Raw genomic sequence first — 24,629 nt, 5'->3', positions numbered from 1 at the left:
TGGAAAGCTCGCACCAAATGTTGAATTTGATGAGTCACTTGTGGGAACTTGAGATTCATTTGAAACTTACAGAAATCTGCAGAACTTCTGCTAAACTAAAATATTTTCAGAAATTTTATTGATTTTTGTTGAAAATCATCTTTGACTGCCTGTACCTGCTTTATACTCCTAAGCACCCTACAGGTTCGAGATTTTAGAATATCATCTTTGACTGCCTGCACCAGCTTCATATCGTTAAACACCCTACAAAGGTGAGATTTTTCAGGCTTCTACCGGAATTCCAGCTTTCTATGTTTTTTTTTCTTGTTAAGTTTTTCTCCTTGTTTTACTTTTTCACGCGTAAAAACAATCTTATACAGTAGACCCTTGTTTTAGGCGGGTTTATTTTAAGCGGTTTCTATTACACACGGCTTAAGATTTGACACCTTTATTTTATGCGGATGAGTTTCGGTTTTACGTGGATGCGGCAATGCAAACAGATAACATTTTTCTCTCTTTCAAAATCCAAACTCGTTAAGATTGCAGATTACACGTAATAAACTGTATTTTGGCATGCTAATAACTGATCTTGAGCCCCTGGAGACATTTTATTCGATTGGTTCCAGAACTCTTTCCAGAAGTAAAGTTATTAAACTCGCACAGTTCAGAACTCACTAGAAGAGCTTTTACGAGTGACCAATGAGGATACTCACTTCGGTGACACACAACCAAAAGCTTTTACATTGAAAAATGAGCCATTCCTAGACAATAGAAATGATCTTTCTGATTTGTTAGTGAAGGAACATTTTTATGTCATGGAAATGACACAAGTGATCATGGATGCGTTAATGCTCTGCAAAGAATTACAGAGAAAAATTCTTGATGCCTGCCAAAAGGCTATCACAGCCAGCTCCTCTTTATAAACAGGACATGAAATTAATTTATGTTTTCTTTATACATGTTGTGCATAAAAGTCAATATATATACACATTAAACTTATTATACAATTTGTCATCACTGGACTGAATTTTTTTTTTTTTTAATCTACGGAACCTAACCCCTATTTTAACACTAGTATTAGGTCTCAGTCAGCTTTGGAGCAAATCAGGTTTATTGCTTCTCAACAATATTGATTGCATCATTATTATGTATGAGCAACCACATGATCATGAATCACAGAGTATTATTCCCAGTTCACCTGGAATAAATGGATTATTCCCAAGTGCTAACCGAAAAAGTTTTTTTACTAAGAAAAAGAAAACATTTCACAATTTATGAACTGCTTGTAAGACATTAGCTCAACAAACTCTCTTATCCGTAGCGACTGTGCCACCCTATTTAGCGGAGAATTGGGAGTTGACAGTATATCAAGTTTTGAACTCACATTAGTAGTTAGGTCAGGTAGGCTCGCCAAAAGTCTGTGTATACTTTTGCTGCTATAGTATGAAGACTCAAAAGCAAGGAAATTTCATGTACGATAAGCAGGGCTCGATGATACACAGAGCTGCCAACTTTTGAAAATCTAAATTAGTAAAACTAAGAAATAACGACGTAAAATTGCAGATAATTGCCATTAACATGTTTTGAGGTTAAATGGAACCCCTTTTTCAATGCAAAATACACGAGCTTACGGATGAAAAGACTAGTAATTCAAGACTTTTGTTCGTAGATATGAAGATTTTTTCATAGCAATTGGCAGCTCTAGATATACATTATACTTAATATTAATTTTGAAAATATAATACAATGAAACCTCTATGAGTGGCCATCCCTCCTTTTCCATAAAATTTTGGCAGCTCAGAGTCTGCTTTAAAATGTTTTTGTTACAATTGGAATATAATTTCTATGATACATAATGTAAGCAAGTCCAATACATAAAATGGAATAAGGGAGGAGTAAGGATAAGTTTCTAAAGTGAAAACAGTATTGTATTTAATTATTTTTTTACATTTTTCAAAGAGAGGACACAATTTGTGACTTTAGTTTTTACTTTTCAACAATTGGTTCCAAATTCGTTTTTCAGTTCAAAATATAAATCTATAACCAATTCATTTATTATTGCCTCCAAATTTCTGATGATTTCATCTATTATCCCCAAAATCACCTCAGTTAAAAGTTTTACTAGTTGACGAAAACAAAACGCACTAGTAAATTGATCATCAAAGGCCAAACTAGTGCACGAAAGACACAAAAATTAATTTTTCCTAAAAACGTTAATAATGCACACAGCAAACAAACTGATTAGTTAGTTTAAATCTCAAACTAGTATTAGTTTTGATAGAAAAATTGTTTCTGCCGACTCAAACCAGAAGACGTTTTCCTCAGTCGACACTGAAATTATCAAAGCACTCCGCTACTATTTAGGAAGAATTCCAAATAATACTCCATTAATTCTCTCACCGATTTTCCATGTTCACGTTTCTCAGAACTTTGATAATACATTGTTTGAGATTCATACAAATGATCTTTGACAGTTGTTTGAGAGCTAGATCACACACACACTGATCAACTAATAAAAGAAGCGTGAATAACATTTTTATTCCAAAATTATCGGGATTAGTTAGTAGCCAGTAAGACTTCTCCTTGAACTAAAAAGATGTAGATTAGAAACAGGAAATGAATAGATTTTCCTGAAAAATAGGATGGACATACCCACTTGGCGGCTGTTGCTAAGGGTATTTTTAAAATTACGCCCATGGGCTAAAAAAATCTGTGCCACAAAAAATTGGCTGTTAAAAGGGGTGGCCACTTGAAGAGGTTTCACTGTATCCTATATTTATTTTTAGATTGAAAATTAAATCTATTAAGCTTATCTATATACAGTCGGACCTTGATATAAGGTCACTCGCTTATAAGGTCACCCCACATATAAGGTCACTTTTCCAAAGTCCCGATTCATTGAATAGGAATTCTATGTTATGTCTTATCGGATATATGGTCAAGTCTTAACTCATTTATCGCTTATAAGGTCACTTCTGTCTGATTTCTTTAAATGATTTCAGTGTTTCCGCGATATACGATCCTTAAAAAGTGAAAAGTCGTGTTCCTATTAACGTAGCATTTAGTGCACAGAATGCAGTAGAAAGTGAATATTATGACAGTGACACTAAAATATGAAGTAGCTACGTGAGCACTAAGCGTGTATATATCGTACTTTACCAGTAATGAGAAGCCGAAGAAAACATTTAGAAAACAATTTTAAGTAGATAAATTGCACATTAGTTCCCTGCTTGGGCATATTTGTAAGCAGCTTTACTCTACATGAAAGTTCTAAAAAATCATTTTAAAATTTCTTATTGATTCCAAAAGTTTTAATTAGTTCAAACCTATTAAACTATTTTAACCTAATTAGTGATATTTTTGAAAGTTTTAAATTTTTACAAAGAACTAATGTATATATACATGTTTATTCCTTACACACATGTTATAAAATATATATGAATCGGTTATAAGGTCAGTTTTGTGAAGTAGCAAAAGGTGACCTTACATCGAGGTCCGACTGTATATAAAGCAGATTGTGTTTCTTTCTTTCTATGTACCTAATAGCCAGAAGCCCCCATAGCACTTACAGCTCTGAAACTTGGCACAAAATTTGAACGTACCCTAGGGGTCTGCATCTCGAAGCCCGAATTCTAAATTTCTAATTAGTTTTTCGTTATTAACTAATTAAGCTGAAATTTCACATTTTTTGCCTAATTAAGGGTAAAAAATCCCCCCACCCCCTAACATTATATGTCGTTGGAAACAGCTTTCCTTTCCGAACAAGATGTTTGTTCGATTTCTCTCAATTAGTTCAGGAGATATAAGCGATTCTTAATTGTCAGTTTTCAAGGCTAAACTTGACTTGGGTTTCTGCAGTGACGTCATCTTTGTTATACAGTTGCGTTCGAATAGTAGAACCGGTGAATTCTTGATTTGGTTATTGCGCTGCTGTCATTTTTGTTACATTCATTGTGCGAATGTTAATTGATTTTCTTTTTAATCTGATAGTCTCTTGGCGATTTGGCGATAAACAATGTAGTTGCGGATTATTTGTTTATTTGGCAAAATATTTTAGATTTTAAAGAATTGCATTTACGTTTTCAAAGGGTGTTCACGCATTTTAGTTAAAAAATATGATTACTGATTATTTGACAACAGACAGGGGGGGGGGTACTTTCCTTTTCCCAGATGATAGCTTTTCTATAGTTAAATTTTTCATACGGGATGCAGGATTTCCTTTTTGTCCCAGATGTGACAGGTTTTTTAAATGTTTTTTTTCTGCTGGGGAGTTGAATCCTTTTTCGTACAGGATACGGGATTTCCTTTTCGTTCTAGATGTACCGTGATTTTTAATCACAATTGCTTACCGTCGTAGGCATCAAACTTTGTGTAAAAACAGGGGGGAGGGTGGATTTTTTTATTCAACGGAATTCCTTTAAATTCTTAGCACGGGCATCGCCATGCGGGTATAGCTAGTTAATAATAAATATTATTTATTCACTATAAAAACTATTATTTTTAAACAGAACCACAGATTAATATAGAGCTGGTTAGGGTAAGTGTGACCTCTTTGAGAACAGATCATTTTTGAAACCTCATACAAAAGTTTTGAAACAAAAGTATTTAAACTTATCGTATTATTTTGTCTTGGACATTATTGGTAAACAAAAGTTTTCAAAAATAATGCTTTAAATATTTTTAACCATTATATTTTTAAGAATATCAGATGGGTGTCCCACTTACCCCATAATAAATAAAGCATATCTAAGAAATGCAAGGGGGGTTTTACTTGAAAAAGCATGTAAAATTTTAGTCTGAATAATTTTTTCTGTAAACACATCTATTTACGAGATATTTACAGTCTTTTCTGTACGAGAGAACATTTTTAAACAAAAAACAAAACAATTACATCTGAGAAATTTAATGAAAGCCTATAGGTACATATTTTACTTTTACATATAAAAGTGTATTGAATAAATGTAATACAGTTGATTAAGGTCAATTTCGGTAAATTAGCCAAATCTATAAGCTGAGAAAGAAATTGGAAATTCCAAATAGATGCGTCTATCTGAACTATCATTATACTGGACTTCATCCTCAGTAATGATTCCATCATCATCTGCACCATGCCAATAAAAAGTCACTATTTCTATTCGTTCTTGCAAATTCAGCAGTATTTTTTTCTTTTTTATTTGTATCATCAACTTCTAACATTAGATCTCTAATACTTTATGGTTTGCTTTGATGTAAGTTTAAATAATATGTAATCACCAGCTTTACCAGTTTTTGTAGCTGAACTATCAATTCCTACTAAGTCATCATAGTTGTATTTCACTAATACTAGTATTTTATCAGAGTTACTGTTGATTTTAAAATCTCCACGATTACAGCAGGATCCACTTACCTCATTGTGAGGGGAGAGACTTACCCCTTGTAGAAAAAATTTATGGGATAAGTGGGACCTCTCCTCTTAAACACTTATTAATATTTAATCAAAAATTCTTATTGCGGTGTACAGTGTAAGTTAAACTATACATGAAAAATTCATGATCATAAAAAAAAACCTGAAATTACTTGGAAACAGTTTGAAAAATGTTGCTTGAACTCGCAAAAAAATTTTCAGATTTTTTTTCTTTTTTTGACTAAGTCCTATAACATAGAAAAAATTCCACGAAACCCCAACATATGTAAAACCAATCACTGTGACGAAATTTAACATGATTGGTGTAAAAATTTTTAAAAAATTTTATCTATGATTCAGTTTAAGGGGGATAAACTAATTACACAAGTGACCCACTTCCTTCAACCAACTGTACTTTAATTCTTTTTATAATAAATGTTCCTTTTTTGTATTTTTCTAATAAAACTATTAACAATAAAATGGTTTTAATATAAACAATAAAACAGCCAATTTAAAACTTGAAAATTGGTCCATAAGTAAGGCAAGATGATCTGTATACTCACAAATGGGGAAAATGGTCATTTTGTCTCGCATGTAACGCCTCACATTTCATTAACTAGCAGTACCCGCAGGGTGATGCTTGTGGAAATAATTTAAAGAAAGTCTATTGAATAAAAAAAATCCCACCTTCTAATGTAAAATGATAATTTTTCTTCCACTAAAATGTGTGCACACATTTTCAAAAAATCTATTAAAGTCTCTTTGGAATTTAAAACAATTTGACAAACCACATAAAAAGATGAAAAGTAGCTTTAAAACTCAAAATAATCCTTCAACTGTATAGTTCATCTCTTAACACACCAAGTAACCACGCTACCGTAACCCTGCTCTTTAGTGAGTGAAGCGGTTTTCTGCAATTTAAAATGTTTTGCCGAATAAACACAAAAATAAAAATGTTATAAAGAACAATCAAATATGAATAATACGATAAATCAAATTATTTACTTAGAAAAGTAACTATCTTCAACAATAAGAACAAATGTTGAAGAAATAAGGAAAAAAGTAATAGAACATCCTACAAAATCAAACTATATACCTGAATATCAAAAAAAAAAAATGCATTCAAAAATCAGTTCGTTGACCACAACAGTCGAACAAAAGCGTAGTGTTTGTTCCGCAGCATGGTTTCCCGCCATCTATTAAAAATTCATAGAACTAAACAATTAATTAAACATTTAATTTGCAATTACAAATATTACGGTCAATTTGACTTAGAAAAGAAAAAAATAGTCTATAGCCTTCCTCAATAAATGGACTATTCAACACAAAAGAATTTTTCAATTCGAACCAGTTGTTCCCGAGATTGGCGTGTTTAAACAAACTCTTCAGCTTTATATCATTAGTATAGACAATACTTAAAATATCAATGAACAATTTTTTTCTGCTTAACAAATTACAAACTTATGTCAATTCTGAAGCAAAAATTTTGTCTATAACCTTTAAAATTATTACTTTTTAATAAAATATATGAACCGTCACGTGCAGGAAAAAGGGTTGACTTTTTCGTGGAGTGGCCCTAATGCATAATTTCTATATTTCAACAATATAATACAGTAAGTGAAAGAACTAACATAGTTTAAGATGAAAAATGCAACTAACGCTAAATATATATTAAAGAGAAATAATGAAATAAACATTTTTAGGCTTTATAATATAATAATACGAGACAAAAATAAACAATTGTATTATTTGAGCATGTAGTTACTAGTTAAATATAATGAAGCCCCGACTTTACGTTTTTAGTTTCATACATCATCATGCTTTCAACACAATTTCTGTTGGTCCGGGAAAATTGCTATACTAATCATGTTAAAATATTCCGGATTTTACATTACGTTTTTCTAGAAAATCCTCTGAATCCGTTACTTTAAAAACAGATAAAAACTATTATCTCTTGTAAGACTTGCATAAACATTTTTTCGGGTACTTTTTTTACAAGATAAATTTGTTTTAGGTGTTTAATTCCTTTTGCTCCATTTAATCGCCCCTTTTTTCTGTGAGTAATAGACTGAAAGGGTCCTCCAAATGTCCGATCACCAGATCGTTTCTTTGAAGCATATAAAAACAAATTTTGCTTCAAAATACATGCACTTAATTTCGCTCTCAGGTATGGTATTTAAATTTTTACATTTCCTCTGAAAAAAAAAAAAAAAGAAAATAAAATAAATTGTTGCCATATTTAGAAAGCGGAGATTTAGCTCTTTATAGCTTATAGATTCCATGGATTTTAACTTCTTTTGTGTTATCTGACCTTGCTTTTATGGTAGAACTGGTTTCAATTGGAGGCCAATTGCATTCTTTACCTGAAGGAAAGGCATCTCAATTTAAAGTATTAAAATTTGAGAACATTTTTTATTAGTGATTAAAAATCAAGAAAAAAATTTAGCAAACAAGTAAATATTACACATTTCTCTCACCAGTTAATTTGGTAAGTCGGTTTTTAAACAATATGCTTAGATTTTTACTTCCACTCCCTAGTTTTATGTTTTCCCACTTGGTGCATGTTTTATTTCCAGTCTGATAGATTGCGTAAAAGCAAGGTTTGACTGTAACTTAGTTGGTGTTGATTGAAAACATTGTATATGTATCAAAATACCAGAGATATATCAAAATATTGGACACTTTCAAACTTTGATAAGACCCTTGTGGTATGATTAGTTTAATTCAGGAAGACCAAAATGAACAACTTCTGTGAAGTTTAAAGTACTTTTCAAGAAAAATATTTTTCAAGGTCACATCATTAATTTGTACTAAAAATGTTGTAAGCAGGTTTCATTGAATGCAAACATACAAATAATAGGCAATATAAAAAATATTGGAAATAAAAATTGCATTTTCTACAACAAGTGACACTTCAATAAAAGATCTATGTCAAAAGTTTTTCAGAAAATGTCTGAAAAACTCAGTCATAAAGAGGAGCAGATCACATGAGGCTTATTTTTGAAATCTTCACATTCAAAGCAGTATATTTTTTAAGAATCCGCAAGCTAATATATAAATATATAAAAAAAGAAAAAGCCCTTTCACATAAGCACTTTTAACTTTTGTGGGTAGAAACCAAAATGTTAAGTGGCATAGCTAGAGAGCAGGTTTTGAATATAGGTAATTATATTTACAATTAAACAAAACAAAAGCAATCAATTTTTAGTTATTAAAAAAATAATAAAACAAGCTAATCTGATATGGTATGCATCAAAATAATTTCTAATTGCCAAAAATATAAAAATATTTACAAGCTGTAGAAGGATTGAAATCTTAAACTAGGGAAGCAAATTTCCGCAAACCAAGTTCAATGCTGGAATGTTTCCCATAATTTACTTAGTTTTTATTGAAATTAAATATAAAATATGCTAATCTAAGGTAACATATGTGAAAATAATATTTTATTGGCCAAAATATTTAAATATATGCAGGATACAAAAATATTGAAATTTCAAACACAAGAATAAATTTTCCATGAATTTCGAGTTACAGTTGGCTCTCTGTTTAATGACATTCTATTTAACGACAGCTTTTCACTGTCCCAGATGGTCCACTATTGTGTTAAAAGCATTCTATTTAAGGACTCTTTCTACTTAAGGACGATTTTTTATGGTCCCTTGAAAGTCGTAGAGCCAACCGTAGTTAAATGTTATCGTGGTTTCCAAAAGAATTCCTGTGCTTTTTTTATAATTAAACAAACAAAAAAGAGAGCAAATCTAAGTTAACATATGTGAAAATAATGTCAGATTGTAAAAAAAAAAAAAAAAAAAAAAAAATCAAAGTATTTACAAATTGTAAAAGGATTGAAATCTCTTAAAAATAATATTTTTAAAAAAATTTTAAGCACAATCTGATGTTTTTTTGAATGAAAACATTAAGAACTTTTCCAAGCACTTTAAGGTTTTCAAGGGTCGTACAAACCCTGATATTACGTTTTGCAAGTTTACGTAAAGTAAATGTAAATCAATAAGCAACATACCAGGTAGAAGAGGATCCTCAATACACAGAATTGACGGTCTGTTTCCATCAGACATTGAACTTAGAAAGTCTTCCTTGATAAAATAAGCTCCTCCATTTTTTACGCTGATACCAGTATTATGATAATTAAAGTGTCGGCCATATAACTCAAAAAACATTATCAAGAGTTTTCCCAGGTTATCACCTTCTCCATTACATTTAATATGCTAGAAAGGAAGAAAAAAGTTGAATTTTGATAAATCAAAAAATATTCCTACAAAATACTTAATAGTGTAAAATCGATTTTCAAAATTCAGGCAGTGAGAAGCAAAGGGATGTAAGTGGCAAAATTAAAAATTTGGAGATAACCAGTACACATGGTAGGTGAACCTCTCCTCTGTCTTGGGGCAAGAGATGGTACTAGTAGCCCTGGTAGTTGCTGCTATACAGCATGATTTAGAAAAAAATTCAATGAATGAAAGCCTACCTAGGATGTTATCTTTAAATGCCTTTTACTCAAAACTTGAAAATGTCCACTAACATCCCTTTGCTTCCCACTGCCTCAATTGGTCTTTGTGTGAAATCAGTAATGGTGTCTAAAGTGAAATTTAGTGACTTACTCCTTTTAGGAACTTTTTGTAATCTTTCAAAAACATTGGTGGCTGTACAGTAGGGTCGATCGAAAAAAAAAGAAAATTGGAATCTTGATTTAGAATACAGTTGGATACGTTACGAGATCCAACTTACCCAATATGGCTATAACGCAAGTTTTTCATTAGTAATGTATTTAGTATTGCGGACACAAATTGCTTGCCTGCAACATGAAATTTTTTGGAAAGGAGCAGTGCGGCGGAGCTAGAATGGGCTTCGTTAACACTAAATATTGGCTTTGGTTATGGACTTTCATCCCCTTAGCATCACTAAAAGCGGAAGTTCACACACTGCATTAGCCTAAACAACGCTTTGCTTCAGTTTACACAAATAACCACTAAGATTCTTAAAATGGAAAGAGAATGAGAAAGTTTCTGACGGTTAAAGAAAAGGTCAAGATTCTTGACATGCTTGAAAAATTAAAAAGTGCTTCAACGGTAGCACAACAATTAAGTATGAGCGAATCTTCAATGCGTACAATTTAAAGTCAAGGAATTTCGTAAAAGTTTAGAATTGTTTTGATATTGTTGCTCGCAGGATAAGTGCCTCTGAGAAAAATACAAACATTATGAAAATGGAAGCTGTTCTTGCATTGTGGCTTAAAGAGGCCAGAAAGAGGGGTGTTCCCACACTGCATAAACCATCATCTTCATTATTTTAAAAATTATAATTAAGTTAACGATATTTACTGTTCAGTGGTATTAAAATGCAGTAATGTACTTCATGTAAGTATCCTACTGTTTTAATTCATGTCTCTCATTGATCATTGATTTTGTGCTTTATAACACTTTCCCTAAAATGCAGTTAAAAGTCGGTTCTTTATAAAAGAAATGGTAACATATAGTTAAGAAATGTTTTGAAACAATTTTAAGGGTGTTAACACCTGTTTGAAATAATTGGGTATGCTTATAAAATATTTCTAAAGATACCTTATTCCACAACGCGAAATTTCGACTTGCGCGAGAGGAACGCATCCGTTGCGTAAGTCGGGATCCGACTGTAACTGCCAAAAGTTACGTATTTGTAAGTAAAATTCCCCATATAAGATATTAAGTTTGAACAACTCCTTGAGGCCTTTACCAAGCAATGTACCTTAAATTTCTTTTTTTTTTAAAAAGGAAAAACTCTATTCTTATTTTTTTTAATATAAAAATAAAATCTTTAAAATTTTTGCTCAAATACCATTAAAATGCTTCCTTGTAACTCTTTTTATATAGCTTTAAACCAGGGGTCTGTACAGGATTTTTCACAGGGTCCGTTTTTTGTGAAAAATAAAATAATTTTGTGAAAAATCAAATAATTAAAAAAAAAATTTTTTTCTTGTAAAAACGAAAGTTTAGACTCTTGAGATGGTGGAAACTGCATCATTGACCAGGGCCCAATACAGGCTGATTTTGCTACCGTTTTTCGGTACCTTCACAAAAATCAAGTTATAAAATCAGTAACTTCACAAAAACATCGAAAATTTCACAAAAATTCGCATTTTAAAATATAAAATTTGTTTCTCTGTTTAAAACAAAATATACTCATAAAATAAAATTATAAGCAGGTTTATATGAACAATCGCTTAAATAGAAACCTTTTTGTAGTATTTTAACTAATTTTTAGCTGTTTCTCACCAAAGTGTATTTATGCAATATTATCACAATCTTTAAACATCTGTTTTGAGGAACCGTTTTTTCATAATTTCCTATATTATACACAGTACATAGACCATTAAGCTGAAATTACGATGGTATTTTTCGTACTTCCTAGGTTTTTAGCTACTCCCCCCCCCCCCCAAAACGAAACCTGTTAAAAATAATACTAGATGACATTTACACTTTTCGAACTAAAATTTCACTTGTTCCACTATTTCTTTTATAAAAATTAGGATGTCTCTAAAATTTCACAAAAACAATGCTGATAAAAAAAACTTTCACAAAAATAGAATGATGCAATACTTTCATAAAAATAGGTAGCGAGAAAAAAATCCTGGATTGGCCCCTGTTGACACTGAATGTTGAGTGTTTTCTCTCTTTTCTGTTGAGAATATCATTCTTGAGTGTTTTTCTAGTATTTGAAAAGAGGGGGGAGGCATCGCTCCCTGGGAGATGGGCACCCCTCAAGTATCAATATTTATCTACCATTCTACATCATGTTAAATTATACTAGAAATGTTTTTTGTGTAGTATTTAAAATAACTGTAAGAAAAAAAAATCTGGCAGTGGTTCAGCATTTAACTTTTTAACCCAAGACACTGTTTAAGAGCACAGAGTTTTGTTCAAACCTTATAAACTCCGTGATTTTCACAAAAATAAAAAAATATTTTATTTGTTTACCTCTCAACTAAGCGTACTAAACATCGAAAATTCGAAAAATCAGATTTCCACAGCGGATGCAAAGAGATTGCAATCCTCAAAGTGAAGGAATCAAAAGTATAAAAACGGCTTGTAAAATAAAGATTTTTGATAAAATTACTTTTGAATTGCATTTTAGTCTTATGATAAACATATCATTAATATCTGGACACAGTTGAAACAAAAATAAATAAATAAATAAAATAAAAAATAAACCATTGATTCAGCATTTTAATTATTGACTCATAAAAGAAAATGGAATTCCCCTTTAAAAGCTTGAAATAGGCTTTGTTACAAAAATAAAGAGACTTTTCATTTATTTGCATCCTAACAAAGCGAAGTTAGCTTGAAAAAAAGAATAAAATATGATTATCATATCGGATGTAAAAAGATTGCGTTTTTCAAAATGTAGACATCTATAGAAAAAAATAATGGTAAATAAAAGTTTATTTAAAGTTAATTATCCTTTTTAGTATCGAAAAACCAAACCTATATAACTTTCTCCCAAAATAACAGTTTAACATCGCACCACCAGACACTAAGTGGCGATAAGTTTAAATTTTGTAACCCTATGTGAAGCGATCACATCCGCCCCACCCATACTATCCTTTGCAGTTCTAAATTCATTTTGCTGTATATTATTGATGATTAAATCATGAGTGGGGAGAAAAGTGCTTACTACGCCTATTCAGAGAATGTTGACGCTTTTCCAAAGAAGTTTACAACAACACCGCTGCATAAAACAAACAAGCAAAATTATAAACCTAACTGACTTTCAGCGGTTAATTTCTTTCAAAGAAACCAACAACAGGCATTATATTTATTTGGCGGTAGTAATTATTTATGGCTTGCAGGAGCATTACAAGAGTGCCGATTTTTTTTTTTCCTTTTGCAAAACTAGCTGATTTTGTATAAGTTGATTCCTCTAATTTAACTTTAAATATGCTGTATTATTTTAATATGAGATTTGCTCTTTCAATAAACAATTTGTGAAAGATCCGTTTTTGCTTACCAGAATTTTGTGAAGGGTCCGTTTTGGTTGATCGGATTTTTGTGAAAGGTCCGTTTTGGTTGATCGGATTTTTGTGAAAGTTCCGGTTTGGTTGATCCGATTTTTGTGAAGGGTCCGTTAACGGACCCTAATTTGCTCTGGCCAGACCCCTGTAAACTTATTAGATGGAAATAAAAACAAAGTTTCTGACAAAAAAGTGTTAAGATTCTTGATACGTTTGAACAACTACTAACGTCAATGGTAGCACGACACAAATATCAGTGAATCTACCATACACACAATTAAAAAGTCGAAACAAAAAGATACCCGTAAAAGTTTGAAACTTAGCTTCAATATTAAAGCTTGCAGAGCAATGTCTAAGCAAAGTAAATATTATGAAAATTTAAGCTTCTCTTGCATTGTGGTTTACAGACAATTGGAAGATAAAACTGTTGCCATAAATGGAAACTTTTTAAAGAAAAGGCAAAGCAACCGTATTTAAAAATGTATTAGATAATAATCTGATCATGGATCATAAATCTCTCCTTTTTTTACTCAAATATTATTGCTAATCCACTGTACAGTACTGTTGTAGTTAGTTTTGCTACACACTGTGCTTACCATGTTTTATTTAAGTCTTATCATTCATTTTGTGCACCTTAAAATGTTTTGTGTTGAACAAAACAACTTTTTTTTATTTTTCAAATACAGTAAAAGTTTAGTTCTATAAGTAAGAAACTGTAACTTACAGTTGAAGTATGCTTTAAAGCAGTTTGAGGGGTGATTTAAATGTCTAAAAGAATTTGGTATACTTCTAAAAAATGTATACCTAAATTTTTTCACAACGCGAAATTTCAACTTACGCAAGGAGTCTTGGAACGTATTCCTTGTGTAAGTCAGTACTCAACTGTATAGGCATGTAAATGATATAAGATAGATATTCATGGATGCCTTAGTTGACAAATTGATTAACTCCACTTCTTAAAAAAATCATTTCTGCTTTAATAGTGCTTAATCAATGCTTAAACCAAACCCAGTGGCATGAAAGCCCATGGGGGCCTAGGTCTATTGTGCCCATTTCAATCCTCCTGACCAAGGACTCTTGAGTGCTAGGCAGATGTTCCGGTTAGGGGGATCAGTTTAATGTGGAACCCCAGGGTATAGTTCCCAAGCACGCTTGGTACTCATTTTATTGACTCACTGAAGGCATGAAAGGTCGAGTCGACCATGCCTGATCCAGGAATAGAACCTGGGCCTGCAGCGCGAGAGCGTGAAGTGCTACCACTGAGCCTTCTTAATCAATTTTTAGCATGTGAATTTATATTAAAGTTTTGGTTCAGTACATTTCTGACCATGTGATGGCAGAAAATGTAACACGAGATCATATGTACTCTTATGGATAACACCACCTTCTTCATAACTTTTCTCTACTTTTTGTTTTATAGTGCTAATCGATTTGGCGAGTGAGGCATCCACATAAAACAGAAAAACATATTCAAAAAGGCTAAAAAGAAAAGCAAAAAAGAATGACTAAACTTAAAAACTTTACCTCAACAAGTTACAAGTGATTTGTTAAGGAGTTATTAATTAATCTTTTTCTTTTTGGTATGTATAAGTTATTTACTTATATTTGACCTTTTTTACATTTTGGCGCATATGTTACACACTGAACTACTTGATTAACAAATCTGAAGATCAAGCAAAGGCAACCTTAAAAATTTTATTTTTAAAAGCAGGAATCCGAGAAACGCACGCCAAGCATTATCAGGCGATTCATGCCATCTCAGATTTTCTTCAAAAAATTACCAATTATTACTTATCTTATCAAAAACCTAAATCCAGAACTGTTTGTTCTGAAGTTGAGTTGTTCAGTTTCTATGGGTCCCTAAAGTTCAAAGCGTGACAGCAAAAATTGTGCGAATTTATAAGACATGGAACTTGCTGTTAGCCACAATTGTTGCCGAGAACAATTTGCCTCCAAATTATTTTTATGTATGAAGGATAGAAGGTTCAAACTTTACAAAATGAATGCTAAATTTCTGGCAAGTTATTGCTGCAAGGTCAATGAAGGTCACAAAAAGTGCCATTTTTTACTTTTTTTTTAGCATTTTTGAGGTCGAAAAACAGATTGCACCTTTCAGTTGCCACGGCAAAAGCACTGTCGCTTGAAAGGTAAGTATGTGCACTTTGAAAAAATGCATAATTAACTGAGGCAAGTTTAATGTGCTTTTAGTTACATTAGGCCGAAATAGCAAAAATGTCACATTTTACTGATATTGAAACTGTCATAACTCCTTGCACGAATAACATAATGGAATAATTTTTTTGCCCTTATCATGCCCCATTATTGGTCTTACCAAAACATAAACTCCATTGAGGCAAAATGCTTTTAAAATTTGTAAAAAAATAATATCTGCCTATTTTTGTTGTCATGGATTTTTCTTTCTTCATACTATTTGCCTGAATATCTGGTATTCTAATAATACAGTTTGCAATATAAATTGATGTTTTATTGTTCTGTGACACATATATGATATTTTTGGCACTCATTTAACTTAACATAAGACAGTAATAACATTTAAATTTTGCATATTTCAGTGCAAAGTAATTTAGTCAACATTTCCAATGTTATTATATTTATTTTTTATTTGCAAATCAAACATATAGTTCCATCTCAGACTCCTTAATGTGTTTTTAGCACGAAACTTTAAACGGATCAGTACTAGACAGTTTCTTTTTTTTATTTTAAAAAGTCTTTTTTTTTGAAAACTTTGTATTCAGGCTGTTTTTTCTTCTTAAAGCTACTTATTTGTACGTTTTGACATTTGAATAAGAAATAATGTAAAATAAATCAATTTTTGTTTTTGACAAAGTATATTTTAAAACATTATTGACTCAACTTCTAAAATTTACATCTATATTGACTTCAGTAACATAATTCACAGCAAAACAAATTTTTTTTTTTGTTTGATTATTGTATTTTTACCACTACATTATAAATCCGAAATATCAGAACAATAATACTACTGAAATTGAATTTCGAATGTTTTAAAATTAAAAAGGAAAATAAAATAGAAGATAGAAAAAAATAACTTTGTCCATTTCCGTCTGTGGTCATGGATTTTTGCTTCCTACTTTTTGCTTTAACTGCTGTATTTTTATAGTATAGTTTTCAATATAATTTGATATTTTAATATTCTGTGCCACATTTGACATTTATTGAAATTTACACATGACATTTAACATTTACAACATTTATACTTAGGCGCAAAGTCATAAAATACTACATAGTCATAAAATACTGCAACTGTAAAAAGGTGGATTTTGCCCCTGATATTTTCTTTTTCAGCAATTTCATTTTCTTCAATTGCGACATGAAAAGTTCATCATAGTCATCTATTTCAGCATCAAAATATATAGCTGTCCTTTTCATTCTGCTAAAATAGGACATAACCTGTTCCTGTGTCAAATATTCTTCTGGGCTAAACTTTTTCTTACCCTGAACAGTTAAACAGCTCATCATTTTTACAACATTCAGAGCTGTACATTTATTTCCTTTTTTTCCCTTTGTTGAACACTCAACATGAAATTGCTTTTGACTTGGGTTTAGCCGAGCGACTTTTTTTACGGCTTTAGTACCCATCCATATTGTGAAACCTGACTTGAAAACATTGCATAGCTACTGGATGCAGTAACCCTTTCAGAAGAATTGATAATTGGACAGCTTTTTTTTATTTGTAATAGTCTCCATTATTTTTGCAATTTATTTTTCCATTTATCAATTCCTTAGAGAAGTTAAGGAATTTTGGGCTCGCCTCCTGCTATATGAATAGCAAATTCATTGGCAGTTTTATATATGCAAGTACAGTTCTCTGCAGGTCAAAACTGTAAACTTACGAATTTTCGGCCAAGACATACATATTTCTGGCTCTGATTTTTGTTGGAGTTTTTTTCTGAGCTAAATGGGCGAATTATTTGAAAACACACACATACAAAAACTAATGTATCTTACATTTATTTCTTATTAGAATGTTAAAAATGTAACAAATCGAAAATAAGTAGCTTCGAGAAGAAATAACAGCGCTGAGTACAAAGTTTGCAAAAAAAAAACCTTTCTTTTTACAGAAATGGTCAGAATCTGATCCATTTAAACGGCTGTGCTAAAACACATTCAGGAGTCTTAGATAGAACTGTATGTTTGATTTCAAAACTATGTTGACTAAATTTCTTTTGTACTGAAATATACAAAATTTAAATGTTATTAAATGTTTTATGTCAAGTTAAATGAATGTCAAAAATATCATTTATGTGTCACAGAACAATAAAATATCAATTTATATTGCAAACTATATTATTAGAATGCCAGAAATTCAGGCAAATAGTATGAAGAAAGAAAAATCCATAATGAAAAAGTTTTTTTTTTTTGAATTTTAAAGCATTTCGCCTTAATGGAATTTACTGTTTTGGTAAGACCAATAATAGGGCATAAGGGAAAAACATTTCAATATGTTGTTGGCACAAGGAGTTATGACAGTTTGAATATCAGTAAAATGTGACATTTTTTCTATTTCAGCCTAATGTAACTAAAAGCACATTAAACTTGAGCCAGTTAATTATGCATTTTTTCAAAGTGCACATACTTACCTTTCAAGCAATAGTACTTTTGCAGTGGCAACTGAAAGGTGCAATCTGTTTTTCGACCTCAAAAATGCTAAAAAAAGTAAAAAATGGCACTTTTTTGTGACCTTCATTGACCTTGCAGCAATAACTTGCCAGAAATTTAGCACTCATTTTGTAAGGTTTGAACCTTCTATCCTTCATACATAAAAAACATTTGGAGGCAAATTGTTCTCGGCAACAATTGTGGCTAACAGCAAGTTCCATGTCTTATAAATCAGCTCAATTTTTGCTGCTGCACATTGACCTTTAGGGGTGCATAAAAACTAAACAATTCAACTTTAGAACAAAAAATTCTGGATTTAGGTTTTTTTAAAGATAAGTAATAACTGGTAATCTTTTGGAGAAAATCTGAGGTGGCATGGATCACAAGCGTGACTTTCTCAGATTCTTGCTCTTAACTGTTTGATATTTAATCACAAAATTAATAATGAAATTGCAATGAGAAAAAAATGATTTTGAGAAATAGTGTCATGAGAAAATGAATTTTAAAATGCATGTGTGAAAAATGTGAAGAAAAAAATTAATAAGAAATAAAAAATTTTAAGACAGGCTAAGAATATGGAATAAAATGTCTGAATCTGAGAAACTTTGAAATGTTTGTATATTCATTACCAGAGCATTAGAATTCTCTGATTTTTGCTATCTAAAGTGTCTAAAATGAAGATTAAAGATTAATTTTCTGTCCTAAAATCTTAAGAAACCCCAAGATTAAAAACTGGTGAACAATATTAATTTTTACAGATCGCATTCGCTAATAAATTTGGATGCAATTGAACTGCCATTTTTAAGTGGACGTGGCAAGAAGACAAACTTACAAGCCCTCTTTTTTTTGGGGGGGGGAGGGGGGGGGAGATAAGAATGCTTGAAAATAATGGTCAATACAAAATTTTTCAAGTCAAAGGAAGAGAATCACATAATATATTAAAACGATAGAGTTTTTCAAAAGCAGATGCAATCTGATTTTGAAATGCGTAAAAAAAAATTGGGACTAAGTCAAAAAATTCTTAAAACAAGCACCAAATGCATTAAACTTGATGATAATATGCAAAAACTGCCAAATATGCTGAAAGAACAGCAAAATTAAATGCAAAATAGCACTTTTGGTGCAAGTTTGTCCGATTTTAGCGCAAAGTCCATTTTATGTTCCTTTGGAGCAGTTTGGCGCAGGATCGATTGGCACAGCTGGCACATTTCTGTATCTTTCTTTCAATTTTTTTGCATAGGTACTTATGTTTATTTTTGAACTATTATGAAAAAAAGGGATTGATGCACCCTCTCCAACGTACTTTGAACAAAAAAGTTTTTTTCAATGTGTGTGGGGGGGGGGGGGGGAGGGGGCGATCAGACTGACCATTAGACACACATTTCCCCCCATTTCACTCAAAATTTTTATTTTACAGTATTCATTAACTTAGTTATTTATTTGAAAAAATAAATCAAAGAGTGAAGTTCAGTTTTTAGAAGAGACAGATGAGATCAAAAATTGCTGCACAACCTTTTTGAAATAAATTAATTGAATGAAGTTGACAATTACTAAGCACATACAATAAATTTAATGTAAAAGTCTAAAACTGGGGGAAGGAAAAAAGATTTTTCTTTACTTGCAAAAAACTTATAGTAAGAAGAATCAAACTATAAGAACTTATTCCTCCCATGAAAACTTCATTCAAATCTCGCTGAAGAAGAAACTGCTTCAAGACCAGTACAAGTTTTGGCAAAACAGGGTAAGTATGCATAAAATCCTGCAGGAAAAAATTCACAACATCAATATTATATACAGATAACCCAGACACACAAAGAGCCAAGTAAATTCTTAAAATCAAGAAAAATTTAGATCCCACATGTGACAAACTTTTGCTCAGCGATTGTCCGCACATCATTTTATCACTTTGTGAGAAGCAAATTCAAATTTTCAATTAAACAAAATGCATGATAATTAGCATAAAAAACTGAATTAATACTCACAAACTTAAACCATAAAAGAACTATATACAGTGAAACTTCAGTAACTCGATATGTGGATCACTGGACTACCTGTTAACTCGACAGTTACTACGTATTGTAGTCCAATTTTTGCTACCAACAAACTTTCATATTGACTTCTTCTCAGAATTTTACGCTATGGTTTCTTGGTCAGTCAATCATTTTCTAGAAAGCTTTTTTAGAGAATTAGTTCCTTTATCCAGGAGAGTTAGCCTTCACGGGATAAATGCACCCATGGAATACCTCTAGAGAAAGAAGGCACATTGATATGTTTTACACATGCTGCTTTGCATTCCTGCTCACATGTTGTGAGCAGGAGTTCTTATCTGTAACACACCTGACTGACAAGAAGCTTTTTCAACTCTTTTCGAAAATTATAGATTTATTTCTCAAAGTTATTCATAATTATTAGAGATTTTTTAATGTATTTTTCAAAAAAAAAAAGAAAATTTATTTACTGGAATTAATTTTGGTAATGTAAATGTTAACATTAGTAGGCGATACAGAAACTCTTTAGGAATTAAAAGAATAGAACCTCAGTAAGTTGACAACTGCTTAAGTCAACATGTTTTCATGTTCCCTTGGGGTGCTGATTTATCAAGGTTCCATTGTATTTAAATGTTGCAAAAATACATTTCTTTGGAATATGAAACAACGCGAAAAGTATGTATATATACGTATTTCATCTAATAATTCAAAGAAATGTTAACTGTTAAGTTTTGAAAACTAAAAGATATACATATACTAGTTATATACACAAAAACACCATTCTGCTTTTTTTGTAAATTAACAACTTTCTGAACTCTCAGTGAAACCTTCATTTCTGAACTAAAAGTTAAAATACTAACTTACAGCGGTCAGAAGCCGTACAGTGCAATTCTTGCAATCTTTTAAAAAATAACACTAAAAAAATCGTGCTGTTCTCCCCATATAACTCTCATTTAACATTTTGGTCAAAGTAAAAAATCCTATCTTTGGATTCTTCTTTTGTTCTCAGACTTATTGCTTCTTACATTGGTTTGTACATTAACTATAATTTGTTGATTGAAATATCTAAGTTTTACTATTATGAATATTGCTTTACTTGTTGCAAGTAAAAATACACTACTTTAACTTTGTAAAATAACACTACTTTAAGTTTTGAAGACAAAAGAAAGAATGAAAATACATTAGTTTAAAAATTATTCTCATAAACGATCTTTCTTCCCTTTATTCTGAAAGAGCTAGTCATCAAATATATATATATATTTTTTTGTTTGTCACTTTTGGTTGGTCAGACCCTGCATGCAAGAGTATACAGTATAACTTCGATTTAACCATTTCCTCAGTTTAATGAAACATTTCACTAGTCTGAATTTGACTGCATTGAATGTCTATGCTCTTTGATTTAACGATATCCTTGATTTAAAGATAACTTTCTAGTCCCTTGACAATGGTTAAATCAGGTTTATACTGTAAACCGGGTGTTCCGGCTTTAAACTGCAAGACCTCTATTTTTGCAACTGTTAGTCCTAGACGCATACTTCCAATTGCAAAAATCTTCAAAATCAGATGCGAAATAAGATATTGAAAATTTGAAGCAAAAATAAAAATGAGTCAAAAATACAAAGTTTAACTTTTAATGCGGGCCCTAAGTCCCCTAACTTATGTCTAGGGAAATAATATCCATTGAAAGATAATACTAACACAAAAAATTTGACATTTGTGCGACCAAAACTCAAAGAGATATTCAAGTTCAAAATTTTAAGGGACCACATAAAAGTTGAGATTGTAACTTATCGCCCTTTCAGAAGAATGACAGATCGTCAAAGTACGAAAAAGAAAGTATTTAAATTTTTCATTGCTATTCAAAATTAAATGCAAATGTCATGCCGTGATACGCAAAAACACACTACAAATCCTCGAACAATTTAATAAATTACTCTACGCACACATAATTTTAAACACTTGTTAACTATATTTTCCCTCAAAAGGTGTTGTTGACAGCGAGTGAAAAGTGGTAAAAGTCGCAAACGCTGTGTTTCATATCTATGAATATTGGTCGTACTAATTAAAAAATTTTTGTGTTGGAATTATTTTTTCAATGGAGATTATTTCCCTAAATATAAGTTAAGGAACCTAAGGCTCGTATAAAGAGCTAAATTCCTTATTTTTTTCACTCATTTTTATTTTCACTTTAAACTTTCAATATCTTAGTTCTGCATCTGATTTTGAACATTTTTGCAACTGGAAGTATACATCTAGGACTAACGGTAGCGAAAATAAATGTTCTCGCAGGTTAAAATGGAACACCCTGTACATATACTATATATAAGGGGAAGGGGCACATGTGAACTATTACAATTTTACTCAGATAACCTCAAGCAAAAAATCTTGAAATGGAACTACCAATCTCATCTCTTGGCAAACATTTAGAGCAATGAACAAGTTTTTTTTCTGTGGTGACAATTTCTTTGTTTCAGCAGATGTTGTATACATTTTATCACCGTCCTTTTGGCACGAAAAAACGTTTCAACTAAACTAATAAGCAAAACTTAATTTGTGTGCAAATCATTATATGAACATCCAAGAAAATTTAGGACAATGTTTAAATTTTATTGTTAATTTTTGCTAGTTAATTCCAAGGTAGATGATGGGGGAACTTGTGAGCAAACCATCTAGTGGCACATGTGAAAACAGTTCCCATATCTTCTTAATATTTATATTAGTGTAGGGCATTATAATTGTTAAAGATGCATAACTATTTATAAATGTAATTTTCTACAATCAGTTTGGAAATTTCAGTCTTCTTATTTTCTTTCTTTTTTCACCAATATTTATTTATTTAACTTGTTCTTGACTCAATATTTTTATAACACATTAAGCTTTCTTTTTCTATATCAAGGAAAGTGGGCTAAAAATAGGAGGACAGAGGGGAGGGAGCATTAAAAAAAAGAAATGACAAATATACATCATGTTAATTAGTATAAGTGAAAAAAAAAGCTTACTTTTATTAAATTAGCACTTTTTACACCATTATTCATATTAAAACTAATGTCGATTTTAATGTCTGTTTTGGCATCAATAAGTTTCACAATTGGGACCTATATAAAAATGTTTAAAAAAAGATTAAACACAATAATGTTTGAACACAATAAATATACTTCAAAATTGTCTGCATAATTCTGAAGCAAACCATACTTAAAATTGTTAAACACAATGGATATTTTGAAATACAAATAAAATTAACACAGCACAAGTTATGCATTTTCCTCTTTGAAATATTCATTTGTAAGCATTATGAGTTTTTTTAAAGCTACAATACAGCAAAAATGCCAGGGGTGCTTTCTAGAATCTTTTTCTTTCCCCTAAGGCATCAGTTGCCAACCTGTTTTCTGTTCAGAACCTCTTTTAATATCCTAAAGAAATTGGTAAACCCTTTGTAATCAGTAATAGTTTAAAAAAATAAATAATAAACATCAAAACAATTGTGAATAACATTTTTTGTTTTGGGTTGCTCAAAAGCAACAAAAACATTTTTCTTTTCTTTTTTGGCAAAATACTTCTGTAAAAGTTTATACTTAACTCATTAGAGCACCAAAAAGTAATTTTTACTAACAAAAATATTTTTTATTCTTCTTTACAACAAGAGTATCTTGTTACACAAATAAAAGGAATTTTTTTCGCAGACATAATGCAAATTATGTTAAGTCACTTTATTCCATAACAATTTTTTTTACTGCACACCTTATACTGTGACCAATTTCGTCTTTGCTATTTTCTAAAGAAAATATTTTATGTATTGATAGTCCCTTCCACTCATATTGTTGGTTCATACGGTTCAGAAAATAATTAGAGAGTTTTAATGAAAATATTTTCAGATTAAAAGCTAAAGAAAAACTGAAATAAGCATGTTGAAAACCACCATTAGAGTATTATTTTCATGAACACTTTTTGTACACTATGCGGCCTACGGGATGGGAATCAATGGCATAAGGTCATTAAAGATAACTAACAAACTTGATTTTAAGACTTAAATTTTTAAAATGTTTTGAAGGCAGTCCCACAGAAACTTCTTTTCCTCAAAAATATCTAAATATCATCTAATTTTTAGAGCTATAACTCAGAAAATTTCAACGAGGACTAACCCTTGATCCCCTATTTTTGAGCAAAACTTGCAATTACGAGTAGGTTCATACCTGTATTACTGATACAAAAGTATAATTCAACATGCTGTCTTTGTAATGAAAGATATATTAGTACCATTTTAAATTCCTTTTATTCACAGAAGACTTATTTGAACATTCATGACTTTAAAATTAAGATCATATGTAAAGGGCAGCAAAATTTATCTTTGCTTTACCTAAGAAATCATCAGGCACCGGTATTGCATAAACTAAAATTTTCAACTTGCTTACTTTATGAAGCAGTAGGGAGAGGGAGTGTTTACATGTTTGGGAAAAATTTAACCCTGTTTGAGAAGATTCCGCATACCCATTGGTCTTGACATACCACTTAACCAGAACAGGTCTCATGCAATTGCAGTTAAAAAAAAATTCCGACTTTTCCAGGTTTTCCAGGTTATTTTTTTAGAAAATTCCAGGTTACTCGCTTCATTCAAAATTAAGTTTAAGTAACAATATTT

The 24,629-nt window shown here is 31.0% G+C and overlaps 1 protein-coding gene across 2 annotated transcripts in view; it reads right to left on the bottom strand.

Moving 5' to 3' along the window:
• The window catches only part of LOC129219453 (terminal nucleotidyltransferase 4B-like), a 91,618-nt gene that overhangs the window by 20,397 nt on the left and 46,592 nt on the right, over nt 1-24,629 (bottom strand). For both annotated transcript variants that reach the window (XM_054853848.1, XM_054853849.1), the window contains exons 5-7: nt 22,993-23,088; nt 19,624-19,764; nt 9,384-9,588 (exon numbers count right to left, since the gene is read on the bottom strand). In XM_054853848.1, the coding sequence (XP_054709823.1) occupies nt 9,384-9,588; nt 19,624-19,764; nt 22,993-23,088 (442 nt within the window). The remainder of the gene's footprint in view (nt 1-9,383; nt 9,589-19,623; nt 19,765-22,992; nt 23,089-24,629) is intronic.

Source organism: Uloborus diversus, chromosome 3 (genome assembly GCF_026930045.1).
Source record: "Uloborus diversus isolate 005 chromosome 3, Udiv.v.3.1, whole genome shotgun sequence".
Lineage (NCBI taxonomy): Eukaryota > Metazoa > Arthropoda > Arachnida > Araneae > Uloboridae > Uloborus > Uloborus diversus.
Note: the sequence above shows the minus strand (reverse complement) of the source record. Positions and strands in the feature narration are given on the sequence as shown.